General features: G+C 45.5%; 1 protein-coding gene across 1 annotated transcript in view; it reads right to left on the reverse strand.

Annotated features, from left to right (window-relative positions):
* Positions 1-22,341, reverse strand: part of PRPF3 (pre-mRNA processing factor 3) — a 33,393-nt gene extending 11,052 nt beyond the window's left edge. The window contains exons 1-10 of the mRNA XM_058439730.1: positions 22,294-22,341; positions 19,138-19,330; positions 18,345-18,475; positions 15,757-15,903; positions 10,978-11,061; positions 10,546-10,766; positions 8,176-8,482; positions 4,765-4,931; positions 2,600-2,679; positions 1,086-1,097 (exon numbers count right to left, since the gene is read on the reverse strand). Coding sequence (XP_058295713.1) covers positions 1,086-1,097; positions 2,600-2,679; positions 4,765-4,931; positions 8,176-8,482; positions 10,546-10,766; positions 10,978-11,061; positions 15,757-15,903; positions 18,345-18,475; positions 19,138-19,282 — 1,294 coding nt within the window. The 5' untranslated portion in view covers positions 19,283-19,330; positions 22,294-22,341. The remainder of the gene's footprint in view (positions 1-1,085; positions 1,098-2,599; positions 2,680-4,764; positions 4,932-8,175; positions 8,483-10,545; positions 10,767-10,977; positions 11,062-15,756; positions 15,904-18,344; positions 18,476-19,137; positions 19,331-22,293) is intronic.
* Between the last annotated feature and the right edge of the window lie 2,067 nt (positions 22,342-24,408).

Consider the following 24,408-nt stretch of genomic DNA (forward strand, 5'->3'; position numbering starts at 1 on the left):
AGGCAAATCACTTGAACCCGGGAGGTGGAGGTTGCAGTGAGCCAAAAAAGGGCCCTTGCACCCCAACCTGGGAAAAAAAAGGAAAACCCCAACCAAAAAAAAAAAAAAAAAAAAGAAACCTAGGTAAATATCAGTATCATTAAAAGAAACTTTAGGCTGGACGCAGTAGCTTATACCTGTAATTCTAGCACTTTGGTAGGCCAAGGTGGGAGGATCGCTTGAGCCCAAGAGTTCGAGACCAGCCTGGACAACCAAGTGAGACCCAACTCTATTATAAACATTTTATGTAAAAAATATATTGAGGCCAGATGAGGTGGATCACGCCTGTAATCCCAGCACTTTGGGAGGCAAGGGTGGGCAGATCACGTGGTCAAGAAATAGAGACCAGCCTGGCCAACACGGTGAAACCCCAACTCCACTAAAAATACAAAAATTAGCTGGGCGTGGTGGCATGCACTTGTAGTCCCAGCTACTCAGGACGCTGAGGCAGGAGAATCACTTGAATCCGGGAGGTGGCGGTTGCAGTGAGCTGAGATTGTGCCACTTGCCACTGCACTCTAGCCTGGCAGCACAGCAAGACTCCATTTCAAAAAAAATCTGTGTGTGTGTGTGTGTGTGTGTATAAACTTTAAATAGAAAATGAAGAAAACTCGTTAATAAGGGATCAGTAAGATTAAAATCAGTTCAGGCCTGGTGCCCGGAAGTATGGCTATGTTTTTAAAAAACATTCTTATCTTTCCTTTTTTTGAGACGGAGTCTTGCTCTCTTACCCAGGCTGGAGTGCAGTGGCACAATCTTAGCTCATTGCAAGCTCCGCCTCTTGGGTTCCCGCCATTCTTCTGCCTCAGCCTCCTGAGTAGCTGGGACTACAGGCGCCTGCCACCATGTCTGGCTAATTTTTGTATTTTTAGTAGAGACGGGGTTTCACCTTGTTAGCCAGGATGGTCTCGATTTCTTGATCTCGTGATCCGCCCGCCTCGGCCTCCCAAAGTGCTGGGATTACAGGCGTGAGCCACCTCGCCCGGCCTCTTATCTTTCTTAAGTAGTGTTCTTAGTTGTTTTCCTTTACGCTGTTAAACCCCCTCATTCAGTGATACCTGGCAAATGTAGAAAACAAAATTAGGGCCAGGTGTGGTGGCTCACGCCTGTAAACCCAGCACTTTGGGAAGCCTAGGTGGGCGGATCACTTGAGGTCAGGAGTTCAAGACGAGCATGACCAATATGGCAAAACCCTGTCTCTACTAAAAGTTCAAAAACTAGCCAGGTGTGGTGGCGGGCACCTATAATCCCAGCTACTCGGGAGGCTAAGGCAGGAGAATTGCTTCAACCCGGGGGGCTGAAAGTTGCAGTGAACGGAGATCGTGCCATTGCACTCCAGCCTGGGTGACAAAAGCGAAACTCCATCTCAAAAAAAAAAAAGGCCGGGTGCAGTGGCTCACATCTATAATCCTAGCACTTTGGGAGGCCAAGGCTGGCAGATCACCTGAGGTCAGGAGTTCGAGACCAGTCTGACCAAACATGGTGAAACCCTGTATCTACTAAAAATACAAAATTAGCTGGGCGTAGTGGCACATGACTGTAATCCCAGCTACTCATGAGGCTGAGGCAGGAGAATCGCTTGAACCCAAGAGGCAGAGGTTGTGGTGAGCTGAGATCATGCCATTGCACTGCAGCCTGGACCACAGGAGCGAAACTCCTTCTCAAAAAAAAAAAGAAGCAAATTTGTTTCCCAGTTTCGACTTTGGGAAACTAACAAAAAGCCCTTTGGAGTTAGCATCCCTCACAGTGGGTAGTGGAGCATATTGCATCTAATAACACACCAACCCAAGAGTTTAGCTCTTGCATTTGCATTTGGCTGTGGATGCCACAACAACATGTGATTCTATAAAAGGAGCAAGCTGAGGGCTGTTTCCTAGGAACAACCAGGGAACTGTAAATGTAAAGCTTCATGAAATTTTGTTTTTTTCTTTTTTTTTTGAGACAAGATCTGGCAATATCATCCAGGCTGGAGCGCAGCAGCACCATCTCAGCTCACTGCAACTTCCACCTCCCAGGCTCAAGCCATCCTCCACACCTTAGCCTCCCAAGAGGCTGAGACTACAGATGCACACCACCATGTCCGGCTGACTTTTTATTTTTTGTAGAGATGGGGTTTTGCCATGTTGCCTAGATCTCGAACTCCTGGGCTCAAGCAATCTGCCCACCTCAGCCTCCCAAAGTGCAGTGATTACAGGCATGAGCCACCATACCCAACCAAATTTTTTTTCCTTGAGGTGGGTCTCACTGTGTTGCCCAGACTGGTCTTGAATTCTTGGCCTCAAGCAATCCTGCCTCAGCCTCCGAAAGTGTTTTGATTAGAGGCATAAGCCACCATGCTTGGCTGTCTCACGAAATTCTAAGCACAGGAATATGCACTTAAAATTATGTCCACTGATCAAACCACAAACTATTGTCAGGAAAAAACTGAATTAAAAAAAGAATTACACATGGATAGTGGCTATTGTATTGAACAGCACAGATACAGAACATGTCCATCACTGTATAAACTTCCAGTGGATAATGCTGCTCTAGAGACTTGACTCAGGAATCTATACATTACCTGGAGGATTAAGCTGGGCTGGATGTTCAACAAGATTTGTGATTCCAAAATAATCTTCTCTCTTGGGATTTTCCTCTGTACTAAAATTGTAGGAAGAAAAGAAAACACGATATGTGGGTAGAGATGATTCTAAGAGAGGAGTCTCAGAAATACAGTGAAAAAACCCATTCTCTATAATGGGTTCTTGTGCTTGATATACCTAAAATAGCATTTATGTACCTAAAATATATAGTTAAATTACACATAATTTTCATGATGAGAAAACTGAGTCCCTCTATGGTTGAACACACTCTCCACAGCAATCATTCTCAACCTTTTTTCTACCATGCCACAGCTGATAGATGCTATGTTCTCTCTTTAGTGATAATGAGTCCCTGGAACAGTGGCTGACAAAGAATGGGCAAGGAAAGGCTAAGACAAAATCTACTAAAGCCATGTATAAGAATGATGGAGCAGGGCCAGGTGCAGTGGCTTATGCCTATAATCCCAGCACTTTGGGAGATGAAGGCAGGTCGATCACCTGAGGTCAGGAGTTTGAGACCAGCTTGGCCAAAGAGTGAAACCCTTGTCTACTAAAAATATAAAAACTGGCCAGGTGTGGTGGTATTTGCCTGTAGTCCTGGATACTTAGGAGGCTGAGCTAGGAGAATTGCTTCAACCCAGGAGACAGAGGTTGCAGCCAGCCAAGATCGTGCCACTGCACTCCCAGCTCGGGCAACAGAATGAGACTCTGTCTTTAAAAAAAAAAAAAAAAGCCGGGCGTGGTGGCTCACGCCTGTAATCCCAGCCCTTTAGGAGGCTGAAGTGGGCGGATCACCTGAGGTCGGGAGTTTGAGAACAGCCTGACCAACATGGAGAAACCCCGTTTCTACTAAAAACACAAAAAATTAGCCAGGCGAGGTGGCGCATGCCCGTAATCTCAGCTACTTGGGAGGCTGAGGCAGGAGAATCACTTGAACCCAGGAGGCGGAGGCTGCGGTGAGCCAAGATCGCTCCACTGCACTCCAGCCTGGGCAACAAGAGCGAAACTCTATCTCAGAAAAAAAAAAAAAAAAAAAAGATGGAACAGATAAATTTAAAGCTCTTCAAATGTGTCTTATATCCTTTTTTTTTTTGAGACAGAGTTTCACCCTGTTGTCCAGGATAACAGTGCAGTGGTCATGATCATAGCTAACTGCAGCACAGACCCTCCTTGGCTCAAGTGATTCTCTAACATCAGCCTCCTGGGTAGCCAGGACTACAGGCACAAGCCACCATGCCCAGCTACTTTTTTTTTTTTTTTAATCTTTGTAGAAACGAGGTCTCACTATATTGCCCAAGCTGGTCTTTAACTCCTGGGCTGAAGCAGTCCTTCAGCCCTCAGCCTCCCAAAGTGCTGGAATAACAGGTGTCAGCCACCGAGCCCAGCCTTATATGCTATATTTACCATTATCTCACCTACCAACTAATAATCCTTGCTCTATCACAATGAGATCTTTAGGAAATGTAAACACCTATAATACGTAGCAAAAGAATGTAATTAAGGAAAATAACGATAAAAACAGGCAACAACGTGTAACAGAGCAAAAAGAATTCTAGACTTTGCTTTTGTAGATTGTGTTCCTGGTTATCCTACATTAACCCCAAAAGCTAAAAATAGCCTATATGATATATCACTTACAAATGCAGGAGCTTGGCCAGGTGCAGTGGCTCACGCCTGTAATCCCAGCACTTTGAGAGGCTAAGGCGGGCGGATCACCTGAGGTCAGGAGTTCGAGACCAGCCTGGCCAACATGGCAAAACCCTGTCTCTATCAAAAATACAAAAAGCAGACAGGCGTGGTGGCACGCACCTGTAGTTCCAGCTACTCAGCGGGCTGAGGTTCAAGGAGAATTCAAGGAGAATCTCTTGAACCCGGGAGGTGGAGGTTGCAGTGAGCCGAGATCGTGCCACTGCACTCCAGCCTGGGTGACAGGGCGAGACTCCCTCTCAAAAAAAAAACAAAAAACAAAAAAAACAGGACCTTGTGTACAGTTACTTATCTCTCTTGGATTTAAAAATTTTAATTAATGAATGAGTACCATCCTTCCCACTAAAACCATAGCTTTACTAAAAGGTATTAACTTGAATCTTAAACTCAGCTGATTAAAAACTGTTTTTTTAAAAAGGTACTAAAACAAACTCACAGATCAAAGCCATTGGGGATTATGTAAGAGTCCCACCACTCAATTTCAGGAATATCTCCTTCCTTTAGCTCCTTCTTAGGAGCAATGAGGGCAAGCCTAGTCGAAGTATGGATGCCTGTTTTTCGAGCTGCTTGTGAAATCTCTGCCTGTAGCTTCTCCAGTTGAGCCTAAAAACAAGATAATCCAAGACAGAAAGATAAATTGGAGTCATAGAAAACAAAATTTGTAGAATCTCAATTTTTTTTTTGAGATGGAGTTTCGTTCTTCTTGCCCAGGCTGGAGTGCAATGGCATGGTCTTGGCTAACAGCAACCTCCACCTTCCAGATTTAAGTGATTCTCCTGCCTAAGCCTCCTCAGTAGCTGGGATTACAGGCATGTGCCACCACCCTCAGCTAACTTTGTACTTTATTAGTAGAGATGGGGTTTCTCCATGTTGCTCAGCCTGGTCTCAAACTCCTGACCTCAGGTTATCTGCCTGCCCTGGCCTCCCAAAGTGATGGGATTACAGGCATGCCACCGTGCCCGGCCAGAATCCCCAATTTTTTTTTTTTTTTTTTTTCAGACGGAGTCTCGCTCTGTCACCCAGGCTGGAGTGCAGTGGCACGATCTTGGTTCACTGTAAGCTCCGCCTCCCGGGTTCATGCCATTCTCCTGCCTCAGCCTCCCAAGGCACCCGTCACCATGCCCGGCTCATTTTTTTGTATTTTTAGTAGAGAGGCGGTTTCACCGTGTTAGCCAAGATGGTCTCGATCTCCTGACCTCGTGATCCACCCACCTCGGCCAAGAATCCCAAATTTTAAAACATTTCCCCGTCGAACTCTTTACATCTAACGCAACAACTTCATAATTTCTGAAAGCTTATAAAGCAGTTGTTCTGCTTTATTTTATCCTTTATTTAGTTCATTTACATAGATCTCACCTTCACCCCCTCCCTTCACTCCACAGTATATGCCTGCAGTAAATACACAGAAATAGAATTTTATGGCCGGGTGTGGTGGCTCACGCCTGTAATCCCAGCACTTTGGGAGGCCGAGGCAGGCAGATCATGAGGTCAGGAGATCAAGACCATCCTGGCTAACACAGTGAAATCCCGTCTCTACTAAAAATACAAAAAAATTCGCTGGGCGTGGTGGCGGGCGCCTGTAGTCCCAGCTACTCGGGAGGCTGAGGCAGGAGAATGGCGTGAACCCAGGAGGCAGAGCTTGCAGTGAGCTGAGATTGTGCCACTGTACTCCAGCCTGGGTGACAGAGCAAGACTGCGTCTCAAAAAAAAAAAAAAAAAAAAAATTTATGAAAACCTCAGTTTGAGAGGATAAAAAGAAGGCAAAGGTCATTCAATCTACAATCAATTCAACTCTCCAGGTGTACTGTCTGCATTAAATTTTAACTACAGGCAAGCCTTCCTTAGTCACTCAGAATGTTTCAAATTGTTTCCCCCCACTTAGTTGTATGTGGAGAATTTTCAAACTCAATTTCATAATATTTCCACTTATGTAGAAACGAATTAGGAAGTAAAATCTGCTAAAAAAAAAATTATGGGCCAGGCACGGTGGCTCAAGCCTGTAATCCCAGCACTTTGGGAGGCCGAGGTGGGCGGATCACGAGGTCAGGAGATCGAGACCATCTTGGCTAACACAGTGAAACCCCGTCTCTACTAAAAATACAAAAAATTAGCCGGGCGTGTTGGCGGGCGCCTGTAGTCCCAGCTACTCGTGAGGCTGAGGCAGAAGAATGGCGTGAACCCGGGAGGCGGAGCTTGCAGTGAGCCAAGATAGCGCCACTGCACTCCAGCCTGGGTGACAGAGCGACACTCCATCTCAAAAAAAAATTATGTATTATAGAAATAAATGCATTTTTTTTTTTTTTTTTTTTTTGAGATGGAGTTTCGCTCTTTTGCCCAGGCTGGAGTGCAGTGGTGCGATCTCGGCTCACTGCAACCTCTGCCTTCCACTTTCAAGTGATTCTCCTGACTCAGCCTCCCAAGTAGCTAGGATTACAGGCACCCGCCACCACACTCCATTAATTTTTGTACTTTTAGTAGAGACGGGGTTTCACCACGTTGGGCAGGCTGGTCTCGAACTCCTGACCTCGTGATCCACCCACCTCAGCCTCCCAAAGCGCTGGGATTACAGGCTTGAGCCACCTTGTCTGGTACATTTTTCAAAGTACTCATTGCTTTAAATCAGGGGTCCCCAACCCACGTCTGTGGCCTTTTAGGAAATGGGCTGCACAACAGGTGAGCAGCACAACAGGTGAGCAGCAGGCAAGCCAACAGAGTTTCATCTGTACTTACAATTGCTCCCTATTACCTGCATTATGGCCTGAGCTCCACCTCCTGTCAGATCATCGGTGGCATTAGATTCTCATAGGAGCTTGAACCCTATTGTGAACTGTACATGTGAGGGGGCTATGTTGCACATTCCTTATGAGAATCTAATGCCTGATGATCTGTCACTGTCTCCCATCACACCCAAATGGGACCATCTCAGCAGGAAAACAAGCTCAAGGCTCCCAGTGATTTTTATATTATGGTGAGTTATATAATTATTTCATCATATATTACAATAAAATAATAATAGAAATAGGCCAGCAGAGTGGCTCACGCCTGTAATCCCAGCACTTTGGGAGGTCAAGGCAGGCAGATCACAAGGTCAGGAGTTTAAGACCAGCTGGGCCAACATAGTGAAACCCTGTCTCTACTAAAAATACAAAAAATTAGTCAGGCATGGCGGCACATGCCTGTAGTCCCAGCTACTCAGGAGGCTGAAGCAGGTGAATCACTTGAACCCAGGAGTCAGAGGTTGCAGTGAGCTGAGATTGTACCACTGCACTCCAGCCCAGGTAAGAGTGCAAGACTCCATCCCCCTCCCCGCCCAAAAAAAAAAAAATGGCGGGTGCGGTGGCTCACGCCTGTAATCCCAGAACTTTGGGGGGACAAAGTGGGCAGATCACCTGAGGTCAGGAGTTCAAGACCAGCCTGACCAAATGGAGAAACCCCGTCTCTACCAAAAATACAAAATTAGCCAGGCATGGTGGCACATGCCTGTGATCCCAGCTACTCGAGAGGCTGAGGCAGGAGAATCGCTTGAACCTGGGAGGCGAAGGTTGCAGTAAGCCGAGATCGCACCATTGCACTCCAGCCTGGGCAACAAGAGCGACACTCCATCTCGAAAAAAATAATAATAATAAAGTACACAATAAATGTAATGTGCTTGAACCATCACGAAACGATCCTTATTCCAGGGGAAAAATTATCTTCCATGAAACGAGTCCCTGGTGCCAAAAAGGTTGAGGACTGCTGCTTTAAATGACCTATTTATCTAATTTCCTAGAATATAGAGATTTAACAATGTTTTCTTGTTGGCTTCTTAACTTTTTCCAAATTCTGTGTTATACTCTACGCCAGATACCTTTGTCCGTAATCGCTGAGCAATCTTCTCAAATTTGCCCTTGTCATGGAATTTAAAAGTGCGTCTCTGGCGCTGGGAGGGGGCAATGGAGACTCGGGGGTCAAAAAAGGTATTGGATTCCATGTCTTCTGATGGCTTTTCCTTTAGTTGTTGCTTGAATTGTTCCCTCTTCACAGCACGAATATTGGCTTTCAGAGTAGGCATGCGGTGTGTCAGCTCAATCTCCTTGCCTGTTGCATCTACAGTGCGCCCTTGTTCATCCAGGATCAGTGGGGTAGGTTTTGTTTGGTCTTTTAACTCCACCTTCCTGAAAAATAGCCCGCAAAGAAATAAATCCTGTATGGAACATCAAGACAAGCAAAAAACAAAATAAAGCCAGACGTGGTGGCTCAAGCCTGGAACCACGGCATTTTGGGAGGCCAAGGCAGAGGGATCACTTGAGCCCAGGAGTTAAAGACCAGTCTGGCCAACACAAGGAGACCCCATCTCAACAAAAAATTTAAAATTAGCTGGGTGCAGTGGCATATACCTGTGGTCCCAGCTACTCAGGAGGTTGAGGAGGATCACTTGAGCCCAGGAAGTCGAGGCTGCAGTGCCTTCTCTATAAGAGTTATTTGGATGGACGGGCGTGGTGGCTCACACTGTAATCCCAGCATTTTGGGAGGCTGAGGCGGGTGGATCGCTTGAGCCCAGGAGTTCGAGACCAGCCTTGGCAACACAGTGAAACACCATCTCTACAAAAAATACAAAATTTAGATGGGCACCTACAATCCCAGCTACTAAACCTGGGAAGCAGAGGTTGCAGGGAGCCGAGATCACTGCACTCCAGCCTGGGCGACAGAGTGAGACTCCCTCTCAACAACAACAACAACAACAACAACAACAACAACAACAAAAGGACAATAAAATAATTCTAGGGAACAATCTCATCAGTGAGTAATACCATCTTTTTTTTTGAGACATGGTCTCACTCTGTTGCCCAGGCTAAAGTACAGTGGCACAATCACAGCTCATTGCAACCTCAACCTCCCAGGCCCAAAGAAATTCTCCCACCTCAGCCTCCTAAGTAGCTAGAACTACAGGCATGCTCTACCAAGCCTGGCTAATTTTTGTATATTTTAGAGAGATGGGGTTTTGCCATGTTGCCTGGGCTGGTCTTGAACTCCTGAGCTCAAGCAAGCTACCAGTCTCAGCCTCCCAAAGTGCTGGGATTACAGGTGTGAGCCACTGTGCCCTGCCAATAGTATCTTGATTAAAAATATCAAAGTGGATATTTCAGTACACAGGACAACCGAATGAAATGAGTTTATAAATTATATGAATTTATAATCCTATCTTTCCTTATCCCTGAATTCTTACGTCAGTCATGGGATGCCAGACCAACTGTAGATGCTAAAAAAAAATGTAACATCTTTGACCAGTTGCAGAGGAACCTCAGATCTAATCTCACACAATGTGGTTTAATGGATAAATCTGAGTTTGAAACCAGGAAGGAAACCTGGCTCTACTCCTAGCTCCCATATTAGATGAATAACCTTAATCTCAGTTATATCAACCATAAGAAGATAATAAACCCTGCAACAGGGAAGACGAGAAAAAATTCAACTGGTTAATCAATCACACCTAAGAAACATGAAACTGTGTAGGCCAGGCGCAGTGGCTCATGCTTGTAATCCCAGCACTTTGGGAGGCCTAGGCGGGCGGATCACGAGGTCAGGAGATCGAGACCATGGTGAAACCCTGTCTCTACTAAAAATACAAAAAATTAGCCGGGTGTGGTGGCGGGCGCCTGTAGTCCCACCTACTCGGAGAGGCTGAGGCAGGAGAACGGCATGAACCCGGGAGGCGGAGCTTGCAGTGAGCCGAGACTGCGCCACTGCACTCCAGCCTGGGCGACAGGGCGAGACTCCGTCTCAAAAAAAAAAAAAAAAAAAGAAATATGAAACTGTGAGAAATGATCTAGGTTCTGTGGAAAAAGAGGATCAGTAATATGTTGTTTGTTGTTTTCTTTGAGCCAGAGTCTCCCTCTGTCACCCACGCAGTGGCACGATCTCAGCTCACTGCAACCTCTGCCTCCTGGGTTCATGCGATTCTCCTGCCTCAGCCTCCTGAGTAGCTGGGATTACAGGCATACACCACCACGCCAGGCTAATTTTTTTATTTTTAGTAGAGATGGGGTTTCACCATATTGGCCAGGCTGGTCTCGAACTCCTGACTCCTGACCTCAGGTGATCCACCTACCTCAGCCTCCCAAAGTGCTACGATTACAGGCCTAAGGCACTGCACCCAGCCAGATCAATAACATTCAAAGGTATTTATTGCTTCTCAAACTTCAGAAATGAAAAGGTATTCCATGAAATAGACACTCACGGGGGAGCAATGCCCATGGCATGGAGATTAGCCAGGCCCACCATGTTGGCATTGCCGATGAGTCCTGGCTTCAGTGCTAGCTGGGCTTGGATTCGAGCTTGTAGTTCAGCTGCTTTCCTTGCCTTCTCAATGGCATCATTCATGAAAGTGGCAGCCTGGGAGGGCTGAATAGTGTTGCCAATTGGAAGCCGCTCTGGTTGGGAGGAAGAAGGAGTCTTTGGCTGTGAGATAGAGAAAAAGAAATCAGAGGAATTAAGACAGGCAGACAAATACACATACATACACACAAATATACACACACATTATGGTAGACTGTAGTAGATGATTATGAAGTGAAACATGCAGTCACCTCTTCTAGTCTCTCATTTTGAGTGGATGGCAAGAAATTCTGTGTCAAAGATTATTCTGTTCAGAGTAATCTAGACACAATACCTGAGGTGTAGGGGGGCTAATGAAGCTCAGCTGTTTTTTCCTCTCCTCGATTTGTCGCGTTGCTGCCTCCATCATCTGTTTGATCTGCTCTCCAGGAAAAAAATTGAAAAACTGTTAATTTCTCCTTTTTACTTCTCTCATTCAGGTTTTTAAACCCACAAGGCTCTCAGGTCTAGACACTTAAAATTTTTTGAATGACTATACCACATTCTGCCTGCATCATAGTGCAAAAAATTTAGTCAAGATAAGTGAGCATTGGAATTTTTCAACTCATGTTCCTAAAGCAAGATTAGCATATTAGGTAGTAATATAGTGTGATGATTGAGCCTCTGGAGTCAGAGAAACCTGAGTTTGAATCTTAACTCTGCCACTTACTGCCTTTGTTATCTTGGATAGGGAACTTAGTCTCTAAACCTCCTAAGTGTCTAGAAGGGGGAAAAAAACAGTACCTACCTTATAGGTCTAGTGTAACCACTTAAATAATGCATGCAAACCTAACAGAACCTACACAAAATATTATACTTAATTTTTTTTTTTTTTTTTGAGATGGAGTCTCGCTCCGTCACCCAGGCTGGAGTGCAGTGGCACGATCTCGGCTCACTGCAAGCTCTGCCTCCTGGGTTCATGCCATTCTCCTGCCTCAGCCTCCCAAGTAGCTGGGACTATAGGTGCCCACCACCACGCCCGGCTAATTTTTTGTATTTTTAGTAGAGACGGGGTTTCACCCTGTTAGCCAGGATGGTCTCTATCTCCTGACCTCGTGATCCGCCCACCTAGGCCTCCCAGCGTGCTGGGATTACAGGTGTGAGCCATTGCGCCCAGCCTATACTTAATTTTTTTTAAAAATCATGATATTAGTACTTGAACTACTAGTTTGGGGAACAAGAGACGATGGTGCAAAGACCTGATCCCTAGTCTCTATAAATCCCTTCTGTCCTAAAGAAGTTCAGAATGATAAGCTTTGAGGGTATGGCCAAACAACTCCTCTTGCATTTTGCAAAACAGACCTGTTCTTAAACTGCTTCAAGATATTTTTAAACATTTGTCTTTAATATTTTTTCTTGAATAGGTAATATATTCAAAATTCAAAAATTACGGAAGTGTCGGGCGTTGTGGCTCATGCCTGTAATCCCAGCACTTTGAGAGGCTGAGGTGGGCGAATCACTTGAGGTCACGAGCTGAAGACCAGCCTGGCTAACATGGTGAAACACCGTCTCTAATAAAAATACAAAAATTAGCCGGGTGTGGTGGTGGGTGCCTGTAATGCCAGCTACTCAGGAGGCTGAGGCAGAAGAAGCACTTGAATCCAGAAGGCGGAGGTTACAGTGAGCCAAGATCATGCCACTGCACTCCAGCCTGGACAACAGAGGGAGACTCCATCTCTAAATAAATAAAGAAGGAAAGAAAATAAAAAAATTAAAAATTACAGGGCTGGGCGTGGTGGCTCACACCTGTAATCCCAACACTTTGGGAGGCCGAGGCGGGTGGATCATGAGGTCAGTTGTTTGAGACCAGCCTGCCCAACATGGTGAAACCCCGTCTCTACTAAAAATACAAAAATTAGCTGGACATGGTGATGCACGTCTGTAATCCTAGCTACTCAGGAGGCTGAGGCAGGAGAACTGCTGCAACCCAGGAGGCGGACATTGCAGTGAGCTGAGATCACGGCATTGCACTCCAGCCTAGGCAACAGTGCAAGAGCGAGACTCCGTCTCAAAAACTAAAATAAAATAAAATGAAAAATTACAGGCTGGGCCCGGTGACTCACGTCTGTAATCCCAGCACTTTGAGAGGCCGAGGCAGGCGGATCATGAGGTCAGGAGTTCGAGACCAGCCTGACCAACATGGTAAAACCCTGTCTCTACTAAACATACAAAAAAATTAGCTAGGCATGGTGGCGCGTGCCTGTAATCCCAGCTACTCAAGGGAATGAGGCAGAAGAATAGCTTGAACCCGGGAGGTGGAGGTTGCAGTGAGCCGAGATCGCGCTATTACACTCCAGCCTGGGCGACAGAGCGAGACTCAGTCTCAAAAAAAAAAAAAAAAAAGAAAGAAACATAACAAAAGGATATATTGTGAATACGTCCATCCCCATTCTCCATAAAAAACATCACTGGGCCTGGCGCGATGGCTCATGCCTGTAATCCCAGCACTTTGGGAGGCCGAGGAGGGCAGATCACGAGGTCAGAAGATAGAGACCATCCTGGCTAATATGGTGAAACCCCGTCTCTACTAAAAATACAAAAAATTAGTCGGGCGGCTGGGCACGGTGGCTCACGCTTGTAATCCCAGCACTTTGGGAGGCCGAGGCGGGCGGATCACGAGGTCAGGAGATCGAGACCACGGTGAAACCCCGTCTCTACTAAAAAAAAAAAAAAAAAAAAAAAAAAAAATTAGTCGGGCATGGTGGTACGTGCCTGTAGTCCCAGCTACTCAGGAGGCTGAGGCAGGAGAATGGCGTGAACCCGGGAGGCAGAGGTTGCAGTGAGCCGAGAACGCGCCACTGTACTCCAGCCTAAGTGACAGAGCAAGACTCCATCCCCCCAAAAAATAAAAGAAAATAATCAGCTGGGCGTGGTAGCTCACGCCTGTAAGTCCAGCACTTTGGGAGGCTGAGGCAGGAGGATCATTTCAGCACAGGAGTTCAAGACCAGCCTGGGCAACGTGGCAGAACTCTTATCTTTAAAAAAAATACAAAAATCAGCCAGGCATGGTGACCTGTAGTCCCAGCTACTTGGGAAGCCAAGGTGGGAGGATCACTCAAGCCCGGGAGGCAGAGGTTGCAGTAAGCCAAGATCTCGCCACTCAACTCCAGCCTGGACAACAAAGTGAGACCTTGCCTGAAAAACAAAAACAGGCTAGGCGGGCTGGGCGCGGTGGCTCACGCTTGTAATCCCAGCACTTTGGGAGGCCGAGGCAGGCGGATCATAAGGTCAGGAGATCGAGACCACGGTAAAACCCCGTCTCTACTAAAAATACAAAAAAAAAATTAGCCGGGCGTCGTGGCGGGCGCCTGTAGTCCCAGCTACTCGGAAAGGCTGAGGCAGGAGAATGGCGTGAACCCGGGAGGCAGAGCTTGCAGTGAGCCGAGATTGCGCCACTGCGCTCCAGCCTGGGCGACAGAGCGAGAGACTCCGTCTCAAAAAAAAAAAAATAAAAAAAAACAGGCTAGGCACGGCGGCTCACGCCTATAATCCCAGCACTTTGGGAGGCCAAGGTAGGCAGATCACTTGAGGTCAGGAGTTCCAGATCAGCCTGGTCAACATGGTGAAACCCTGTCTCTACTAAAAATACAAAAATTAGCTGTGCACGGTGGCACATGCCTATAGTCCTAGCTACTTAGGAGGCTGAGGCAGGAGAATCACTTGAACCTGGGAGGCGGAGGCTGCAGTGAACTGAAATCGCACCACTGCGCTCCAGCCTGAGTGACAGAGAGAGACATCTCACAAAAAAAAAAAAAAATCCATTTCTTTCCTTCTGTAAATATCACATATATGCAAATCCACCCATCCATATTCCTGTATATGTTCTATTACCCCCCTCAAATATTAAATGGTAAAAGAAACACTTATTGTTTATGTGGTATCAAAATTATTTAACAATGCCAATTGAAAAAACACAAATACTTCCTGTTTAAAAAAATACAAAGTCAACTTAAAATTATTTATTAGTGGATTATATCTTCTTTGCATTATGTTTGGAAATTCTCCTCTGTCATCAAGATGAGTTCTGATCATTTCATTTAATTTTCTCAATGACTCAATGACATAGGTAATTAGGCAAATAATGTACATAACACACTTTGCTCGCCACAGTAAATGGCAATTTCAATACCCTTACCTGGAATACTCCTGGTCAAATCAAAGAATGCTAAAACATAAAGCAGGAAATAAAATTTTCCCAAATGCTGGCCTAGCGCGGTGGCTCACACCTGTAATCCCAGCCATTTGGGTGGCTGAGGTGGCAGATCACTTGAGGCCAGGAGTTCCACAGCAGCCTGGCCAACATGGCAAAATACCATCTGTACTAAAAATACGGAAATTAGCCAGGCATAGTGGTGTTCGCATGTAGTCCCAGCTACTCCGGAGGCTGAGACAGGAGAATTGCTTGAACCTGGGAGGTGGAGGTTGCCGTGAGCTGAGATCACGCCACTACACTCCAGCATGGGCAACAGAGTGAAACTCCATCTCAAAAAAAAAAAAAAAAAGTTTCCCCAAATGCTAAACACTAATTCAAATCAAGATCACAATAAGGCGAGGCACGCTGGCTCACGCCTGTAATCTCAGCACTCTGGGAGGCCAAGGTGGGCAGATGACCTGAGGTCAGAAGTTCAAGACCAGCCTGCCCAACACGGTGAAACTCTGTCTCTACTAAAAGAAATACAAAAACATAGCTGGGCGCGGTGACTTGCTCCTGTAATCCTAGCACTCTGAGAGGCTGAGGTGAGTGCATCACCTGAGATCAGGAGTTCAAGACCAGCCTGGCCAACATGGTGAAACCTCGTCTCTACTAAAAATACAAAAATTAGCCGGGCTTGGTGGTGGGTGCCTGTAATCCCAGCTACTCAGGAGGCTGAGACAGGAGAATTGCTTGAACCCGGGAGGCGGAGGTTGCAGTGAGCTGAGATCGCACCACTGTATTCCAGCCTGGGCGACAAGAGCAAAACTCCATCTCAAAAAAAAAAAAAAAAAAAAAAAAATCCACAATAAATACAAACCCATGGACCTTTTGCTTCTTCAACTCACAAAACCACTTTGCTTCCAGTCCCTAATTACTAACCTGGAGCTTAGTCAGCATGCCAGGGCTCTCTGATGGAGGCCCAGGGATCACCTCTGGCTCTTCTTCCACCTCCTCAAAACGGGGTATTCGTCGCTTCTTTACTCCTGATGATTCTTTAGAGATCTCAGAGTCATCACCAAACACCTCCTAAGGGAACCCAAGATGAAAGAAAAGCTGTATCCCTCCCCGTGGGGAGAAGGGAAGAATTTTCCTAGCCCCTACCAGCATCTTCTGGCTATTCCCAGGGGAATATGACACAACCTTGCAAACAGCCACCTGCCAGAAGCAGGGTCTACTAGACTCTCCACCAAGTGGACCATCTCACCCAACTTCAACATTCTCCTAATCCAGTCAAACAAATTTCATTCCCATGTTCTTATAAATGTTCCCATCTCAAGGTCTTTGCAATTGCTACTGCCCACATTTATAATGATTTCTCTCAACTTTTCCACAACCCCTGTTCCAAATCCTGCCTAAAACTCACCTCCTCCAAGAAGTTTTCCTCATTATAACCTTATCCCACTCTGATTAAACTTTTGTTTCACATTCTCTTAGCATGTAAGAGCTTGGTTCATATTAGGTTAAATTACATTGCTGATATTCTGTTTGCCAAGTGTTAAGTATTTCAATGTTAGTATAGTTTTTCCAACTAAGTCTAAGCTCTTCCAGGACAGGGCCTTTCTCTTTCTTCTTCGGTAATCCCCATTAACCCTTTGTTTTCATCAAACAATGGGAACTCAAATATGATGACTAATTTGCAAGGTGAATTTAACAGGACCGAGAGTGGCCAACTGGAAGGGACAATGGGAAAAAGCAAATGTACACACCGGTGGTAGGCTTTGGGTGACATCCCCTCTTCACTAGGAGGGCTCGTGTTTTGCAAGGACATATCCTCGGCCAGGGGCGAGCGCTTCCTGGAACTCCTACAGTTCAAGAAAAAGGACTCTCCCATAATATATTGTGTGGGGTGGGGACCTGAATGGACCAAAAATGGGACCCGTATCCCAAGGCTATCTAGACACCTCCTTCAAGAAGCCATTTTTATTAATCCCACCCAATGTAGTCACTTCATTCACAGCATGCCCTCAGCACTCATACAGAAGTATGCCCTACTGGCCAGGCGCAGTGGCTTATGCCTGTAATTCCAGCACTTTGGGAGGCCGAGGCGAGCAGATCTTGAGGTCAGGAGTTCGAGACCAACCTGATCAACATGATGAAACCCCGTCTCTACTAAAAATACAAAAATTAGCCAGGCATTGTGGCATGTGCCTGCAATCCCAGCTACTCAGGAGGCTGAGGCAGGAGAATCACTTGAACCTGGGAGGTGGAGGTTGCAGTGAGCCGAGATTGTGCTACTGTACTCCAGCCTGGGTGACAGAGTGAGACGCACCCTCCAAAAAAAAAGAAAAAAAAAAGAAGTATGCCCTATTGTGACCAATAATCTTCACTGTACAGATCTGTGTATACTGTAGATCAATCATTCCACCTTAAATATAACAAAATTCAATTCAACATAGGTCTGAAATTCTAGAACCAACCCTAAAATTTACATGAAACTGCTACTTAGATTTTATAATACGTGAATATATATTTTGTGATACCCCTGCCTCTTCTAAACTGCAACTCCTGGGCTCAAGAGATCCTCTTGCCTCAGCTTCCTAAGTAGCTAGGATTACAGGCACATGCCACAGTGCCTGACAAATTACAAATTGTTTCAAAGCAAGGACTATCTCTCCTTCTCTGATCACCCTACAATGCTCCAAACACAAAGGGCACAAATCTCTCTGGTTTTTTTTTTTAGTTCCATAGCCTGGCCAGGGGACCAAGCAGACATTACTTATTCACTCTTTTCCCTCAGGAAAAGTAATGGGATAGCCAAGGTATCAAAAGAACTTTGGAAGGTTTGATAGAGTCACAGAACATTTTTTTTTTTCTAAAGAGAGATACTGGGAAATGAGTAGAAAGATAGGCTACTTGATACTGCTAATACTGAAAGAGGCCAGGATCAGTCGGCAACTACAGAATAAAAAGTGTAGTAGTTAAGGGGTACTGACAACTCCTCCAAGTGTTTCACTCATGGCACCAGAGGACCAGCAATATGCCATAGAGCAAATGGTAAGCTCTCAAGAATATAATAAATAATAGTTATTTTTTGGTATTCTATCTACAAGTGCATTGCAGAGAAACCTCTACAAAGAGGCAACAATGAGGTCTACAGCTCAGGTACCAGTGGAGTCACAACTTATTAGGCCTCAAATAAATCAAACATAAAATCTTAGAGCAATCAGTTTATAAGTAACAGTAAGAAGGAAAAAAAGGAAATATGGAGAAACATGAGAACCAAAACTCCTGTTATCTAAAAAAAGACAAAGCTGCCAATTATTTCTTCGGATATTTCAACCCATGAACTTAGAGGTAGTTCAGATGGTGATGACACAAATTCACCTCTCCTACTTTAATGTCTAAGTACCTCTCTTGAACATTTGCTGCTCTAAATAGAGGAGATCAACGTGTGAACTGGTAAGCTCAGCAACTCTGTTACCATTCAAAACAGTCCTGAGCTCATTAGACAGTAAATTGTAACCTACCTTTAGCTCTCGTTTTCTGCTCCTGTCACTGCTAGACTTGGAATGCCTAGAGCTTCGGCCTTCCTCCACAGCCTCAAACAGTTTGTCCACAAATCGGAGAGTAGAATCATCAAGAAAAGGTTTCAGATGATCTGACAGGAAGAAAGGCGGTGGTAGGGTTGGAAAGGTAAGAGTACATAGTCTAATACTAGGCCTATAACAGGTACCAACACTGGAATTTTATTCCCAGGAGTGAAACAAACTTTAAGTTTTTTGTAGGATTCCCATCTCTCTTACATTGAATGACCTTGCCCTGTGAGGTGAAAATAGTTATAATTTTTTGGAGTGGGAAGTGGTGCAGTCAGAGCAAACTGTTTACGTTGAACATCAAGTTTAAGATGAATAACCACCCTCACCTTTCCCAAATAGCAAGTTGTAGAAGACTACCATTAACAAAATCTACCTCCTTCAAGCTTTTTCATGTATTTCATAAAGATTTTTATATGTTGAGATGTTCAATCTGAATCTGAATATGCCCTATCTGACGTAAGCACACTTCCTAAGTAAATCTAACTTAGGTGACTCAGTATGGTAGCCAAAGAAGATTTAAAATCTATCACAAATAACATAAAAAATACGCAATAAGAGAAAAAGCAAATTATTATTTAGCCTATTTTCACTATAATATAGGTGAAAATAAAATATGGCCTGCCCTTTTTTTAGATGTTCCCAACAGAGAGAATTTTGGGGAAGTTCAAAGCAGTGTTTGGGGCCACCCTATATGTTAAGACAAAAGATGCAGAAAGGTACATACCAGCTGCCTTCTTCTTGTCCATGCCCTTCCCCACACAGTTCAATGCTGCTGTGACCACCGTAGGCTCTGAGAAACCCAGGACCCTCTTCACTGTCTTCTCTATCCATGGTTTCAGCTCATCCAGCTCCCTCTTTGACAGTGCCATTTTTCAGGAAAAAGAGAACAATAGCTCAAACAGGACTCAATACGACACCTAAAAAAAAAAAGAGAGACAAGTTAGAGATTAAGAAAAGACTAACGTGGGCTGGGTGCAGTGGCTCACGCCTGTAATCCCAGCACTTTGGGAGGCCAAGGTGGATGGATTGCCTGGGGTCAGGAGTTCGAGACCAGTCTGGCCAACATGGTGAAACTCTGTCTCTACTAAAAACACAAAAAAATTAGCTGGGCATGGTGGCATGTGCCTGTGATTCCAGCTACTCAGGAGGCTGAGGCAGGGGAATAACCAGGGAAGTGGAGCTTGCAACAAGTCAAAATCGCACCACTGCACTCCAGCCTGGGCGACAAAGCGAGACTCTCTCTCAAAAAAAAAAAGACTAAAGTGATCCAGGGAAATGGTTAGTACATCAGGAATGCATTCCCCACCCCTATTCTCAATCCCTAGACAAGTTTTTCCAACTTATTTGAAGGCTAATATTTTCCCCAAGAACCATATCTCAAAGCAGAAAGAAATCCCATTTGATTTTTAACTCTAACTCTTAAGTTGATCAATGAAATCTGCGGAATAAACAAACTGTGAATAAGCTAAGTCTGAGAAATTAGTTCTAGCTTCTTTCTTGATCCTGTCATATCAACAAGGACTTGCAAACCTAGTAACACTAAAACAGAACTAAAAAAGCCCATCTAGAGGCCAGCTTTTCCATTCTCCCTACTTCCAGGCAGGCATTCCCTAACCCAACCCTGACTTATGTAGGATTCCCTTCTTTTAAGGTATGCAAGTAAAAGAGGGTTTATCCAGGTCAATCATCCTAGATATTAAATTAAATTTCATGATCTTTAAGAATGTTCTGTCACATTTCTCTGTGGTCATATTCATCCCAGTGGGAATTCTGCATACAGGTAATTATCATGTTCAATCTACAGGGTCTCCATCAGCTGACTTGATGATCCTTCAGTTCAGAAAAGAATACCCTCATTTTTCTTTTGAGACAGAGTCTCACTCTGTCGCCCAGGCTGGAGTGCAGTGGCGTAATCTTGGTTCACTGCAACCTCCATCTCCTGGGTTTGCTTGATTCTCCTGCCTCAGCCTCCCGAGTAGCTGGGACTACAGGCATGCACCACCACGCCTGGCCAATTTTGTAGTTTTAGTAAAGATGCGGTTTCACCATACCAGCCAGGTAACTCCTTACCTCAAGTGATCTGCCCACCTTGGCCTCCCAAAGTTCTGGGATTACAGGCGTGACCCATTGCACCCGTCTCTACTAAAAATACAAAAATTAGCCAGGTGAGGTGGTGGGCACCTGTAACCCCAGCTACTTATGAGGCAGAGGCAGGAAAATCACTTGAACCCAGGAGGCGGAGGTTGCGGTGAACCAAAATCATGCCACTGCACCCCAGCCTGGGCGACAGAGTGAAACCGTGTCTCCAAAAAAAAAAAAGCGCCAGGTGTGGTGGCTCACGCCTGTAATCCCAGCACTTTGGGAGGCCGAGGCGGGTGGATTACCTGATGTCAGGAGTTCGAGACCAGCCTGGCCAACACAGTGAAACCCCATCCCTATTAAAAATACAAATATTAGCTGGGCGTGGTGACCTGCACCTGTAATCCCAGCTACTCCAGAGGCTGAGACAGGAGAATCCCTTGATCATGGAAGGTGGAGGTTGCAGTGAGCCAAGATCGTGCCACTGCACTCCAGCCTGGGCGACAGAGCAAGACTCCATCTCAGGGAAAAAAAAAAAAGGTGCCTAAATGGGAGTCAATAAATTGACTGACCTCAATTTCCAAGCTCAGCTATTCCCAGCAGTGCCATTCATCAAAGATCTGGGAATCAGTCTTTCAAGATGTTTTAAGACATCTTTTCTCCAAAAAATCCAGTCTGATTAACTTCTACATTCTTGGTAGGTTTAGCCTCTATACTAGAGTCTATAAGACTTGCTGCCAAATAGTAGACTCATTTTTGGTATATCCAAAGGAAGCTAGAAGATTGAAGTGATGAAACTAAGACTGAAAGATTTTCTGCCTCAGTGACAAGTTACGTGAGTAATTCTATGGTGGCTCTATTACCCCATAATGAGTAGATATACAGCCTACCAATTTCTACATGTTACACATGTATTGCACAAAAGCGGCATATCCAGACGCCATAGAAAGTGAAAACAAGGGTTCACACAGAACAGTTGGGACACTGAGCTCCACCATTTACAAGCCCTTGGGCAAGTTAATTAATTCTTTGGAGCCACAGTTTACTCATCTTACAAAATGAGGACTGCCATATTTACATCGTAATTCATTCAATAAATATTTATTGAGTAACTACTAAGTGTCAAGCAATGTACTAGGTGCGGTGGATACATAAAACAGTGAGCAAAACTAATAAGAGTCCTCACCTTAACGGGTCTTATATTCCACTAGAATTGAATGATAGGCTAGAAAGTATAAGCAATTTGAAAGCCCAAAGCAATAAATGAGGTGCCATTGTTACCTCCATAAGATGATGTGCAAACTAAACAGCCAACGGACAAAAAAAGTTTCAAACGGTAATTAGCTTTGTCACTAATCAAATGCGAGGTGCGGGTGTAGTGGGGGTACGGAAGGAGAGCGAGGTACAATGATCTCTCCTCTCAATGAGCAGGCAGCAGAATCCAAATCCAGTCTTCTGAAGGAATTCCTTACTCCGTGCTCTTGTTTGCTACAACCTGAGTTTCCCTCTGCAGCCCCCAATCTTCATTTTTACTCTCTCAGTCACTCAACCAGTCTCTTACTCTACCTTGTTCTACCTAAACTCCTCACCCCAGAGCTGGTCTCCCCACCCGGTCTCCTTCCCGCCCCCGCCCTTTTCCTCTCAACAATCTCATTCCAACCTCTTCTCCCACCAAACCAGGTACTCCTTTCACACTCCTTCCCGCTGAACCCTCCCGCTTCGGTCCTCCCCTTGGACTGAGCCCCCGGCCACAGTGGCGCGGATTGGAATTACCCTCTCTGGGCCCGGGGCCACTACTCACCTCACAAACTTCAGCCCCTGAGACGGAGCCCGAACGTTACACCGGAACCGGAAACCTTCTGACCGCCCTACGGCCTGCCGTCGCTACCGCCACCGCCGCCGCCACGCCGCTGTCTCCCAACACGTGACCAAGGGGGGGGCCGGGCCGCTAATTCGCGCAGCCGTATTTGCCACTTTCTTGGAGGCTGAACGTCGCAGAACCGAAAAGTTTCCCTGAGCAATTTCCTTGCTTTCTATTTCCTAGGCTAAACCTATTAGCTAGATTTCTGCCAAGGTTTTTGTTTTTGTTTTTGTTTTAGCTTTTTTTTGTTTTTTGTTTTGAGACGGAGTCTCGCTCTGTCGCCCAGGCTGGAGCGCAGTGGCGCGATCTCGGCTCACTGCAAGCTCCGCCTGCCGGGTTCACGCCATTCTCCTGCCTCAGCCTCCCGAGTAGCTGGGACTACAGGCGCCCGCCACCACACCCGGCTGATTTTTTTGTATTTTTAGTAGAGACGGGGGTTTCACCATTTAGCCAGGATGGTCTCGATCTCCTGACCTCGTGATCCGCCCGCCTCAGCCTCCCAAAGTGCTGGGATTACAGACGTGAGCCACCGCGCCGGGCCGATTTCTGCCAAGTTAATGTCTTTAACTTCCTGAAGCGGAAATTGGGCTACTTGCTGTTTTCCTCATATGGAGAATAAGTGCGCAGAAGTAAACTTAGGCTAGAATGAAGAGAGAGGCTTCTGCGTTTGTGTTCAAACACAGCCTTTCTGGTAGAAAGTAAACCCTTTCACAGTCGTGATCACTAGAATTAGCCACCCCTCCTTAACCTTTCTCCCTAATTTAACAGTGGTGTCAGGCCGGGCGCTGTGGCTCACGCCTGTAATCCCAGCACTTTCGGCTCAATAAATGACAAGTGAGACCTACTAGTATTGTTTTCTCCATTCTATCAATAGGTCTATATATTAACTTTTCTCCAAAATGAGGCTCTAACCTACTGACCCTTTATTTTTTATTTATTTTTCTATTTTTTGAGACAGAGTCTCGCCCTGTCGTCAGGCTGGCGTGCAGTCGGCTCACTGAAACTTCCGCCTCCGGAGTAGATGGGACTACAGGCGCGCGACCACCACGCCCAGCTAACTTTTGTATTTTTAGTAGAGACGGGTTTTCACCATGTTGGCCAGGATGGTCTCCATCTCTTGACCTCGTGATCCGCCCACCTCGGCCTCCCAAAGTGCTGGGATTACAGGGTTGAACCACCACGCCCGGCCCCTACTGACTCTTTAAATCAATAATTCATAACAACATGTGTGTGGGCAAAGATAGTTTGGAAAAAGAATGTCCAGTATTATGACACAATTTCGTATATGAGAAATGGAAAAAATTCCATTATTTTTATATTATAAGCTATCCAAACTAAAGTTCCAAAATGTCTTCTTGGTGGTAGGCTCACTAGAAGATGCAGTTGTTCTTCAGGGAGGTTATTCACATTCCCCAGATAGTAGGAGATTTTTGTATCTAAAGATAACAATGTACATACCAAGCCACACCTTCCCTGATGGGGCAGCATGACAAAACAGGATAAAGCCTGGCTCTGAAGGAACAAGTTGGGGGAGTTTGAACCTGCTGCTCAACTTATTCACAAATCAGTTTCCCCACCTACAGCTTCTAACACCAATGTCTCACAAAATATTCACTCAAAAAAGTCTGTTGAATGGGTTAATGAGTTTCAACGTTGCAGGGTTGTTGTAAATTTATTTTGTTCCAGTGCTTCTAACAGTCTGGGTTCAATTCCCTATGGAGAAATGTGTTTCTAGAAACTGATTTTAGGCCAGGTGTGGTGGCTTACACCTGTAATCCCAACACTTTGGGAGGTCGAGGTGGGTGGATCACTTGAGGTCAGGAGTTTGAGACCAGTCTGCCCAACATGGTGAAACCCCATCTCTACTAAAAAAAATGCAAAAATTAGCTGGGTGTGGTGGTGGGCACCTGTAATCCCAGCTACTCAGAGGCCGAGGCAGGAGAATTGCTTGAACCCAGGAGGTGGAGGTTGCAGTGAGCCAGGATCACGCCACTGCACTGCAGCCTGGGTGATAGAGGGAGACTCCGTCTCAACAAAACAAAAGTGATTTTATTT

This window comes from Hylobates moloch, unplaced genomic scaffold (genome assembly GCF_009828535.3).
Source record: "Hylobates moloch isolate HMO894 unplaced genomic scaffold, HMol_V3 SCAFFOLD_5, whole genome shotgun sequence".
Lineage (NCBI taxonomy): Eukaryota > Metazoa > Chordata > Mammalia > Primates > Hylobatidae > Hylobates > Hylobates moloch.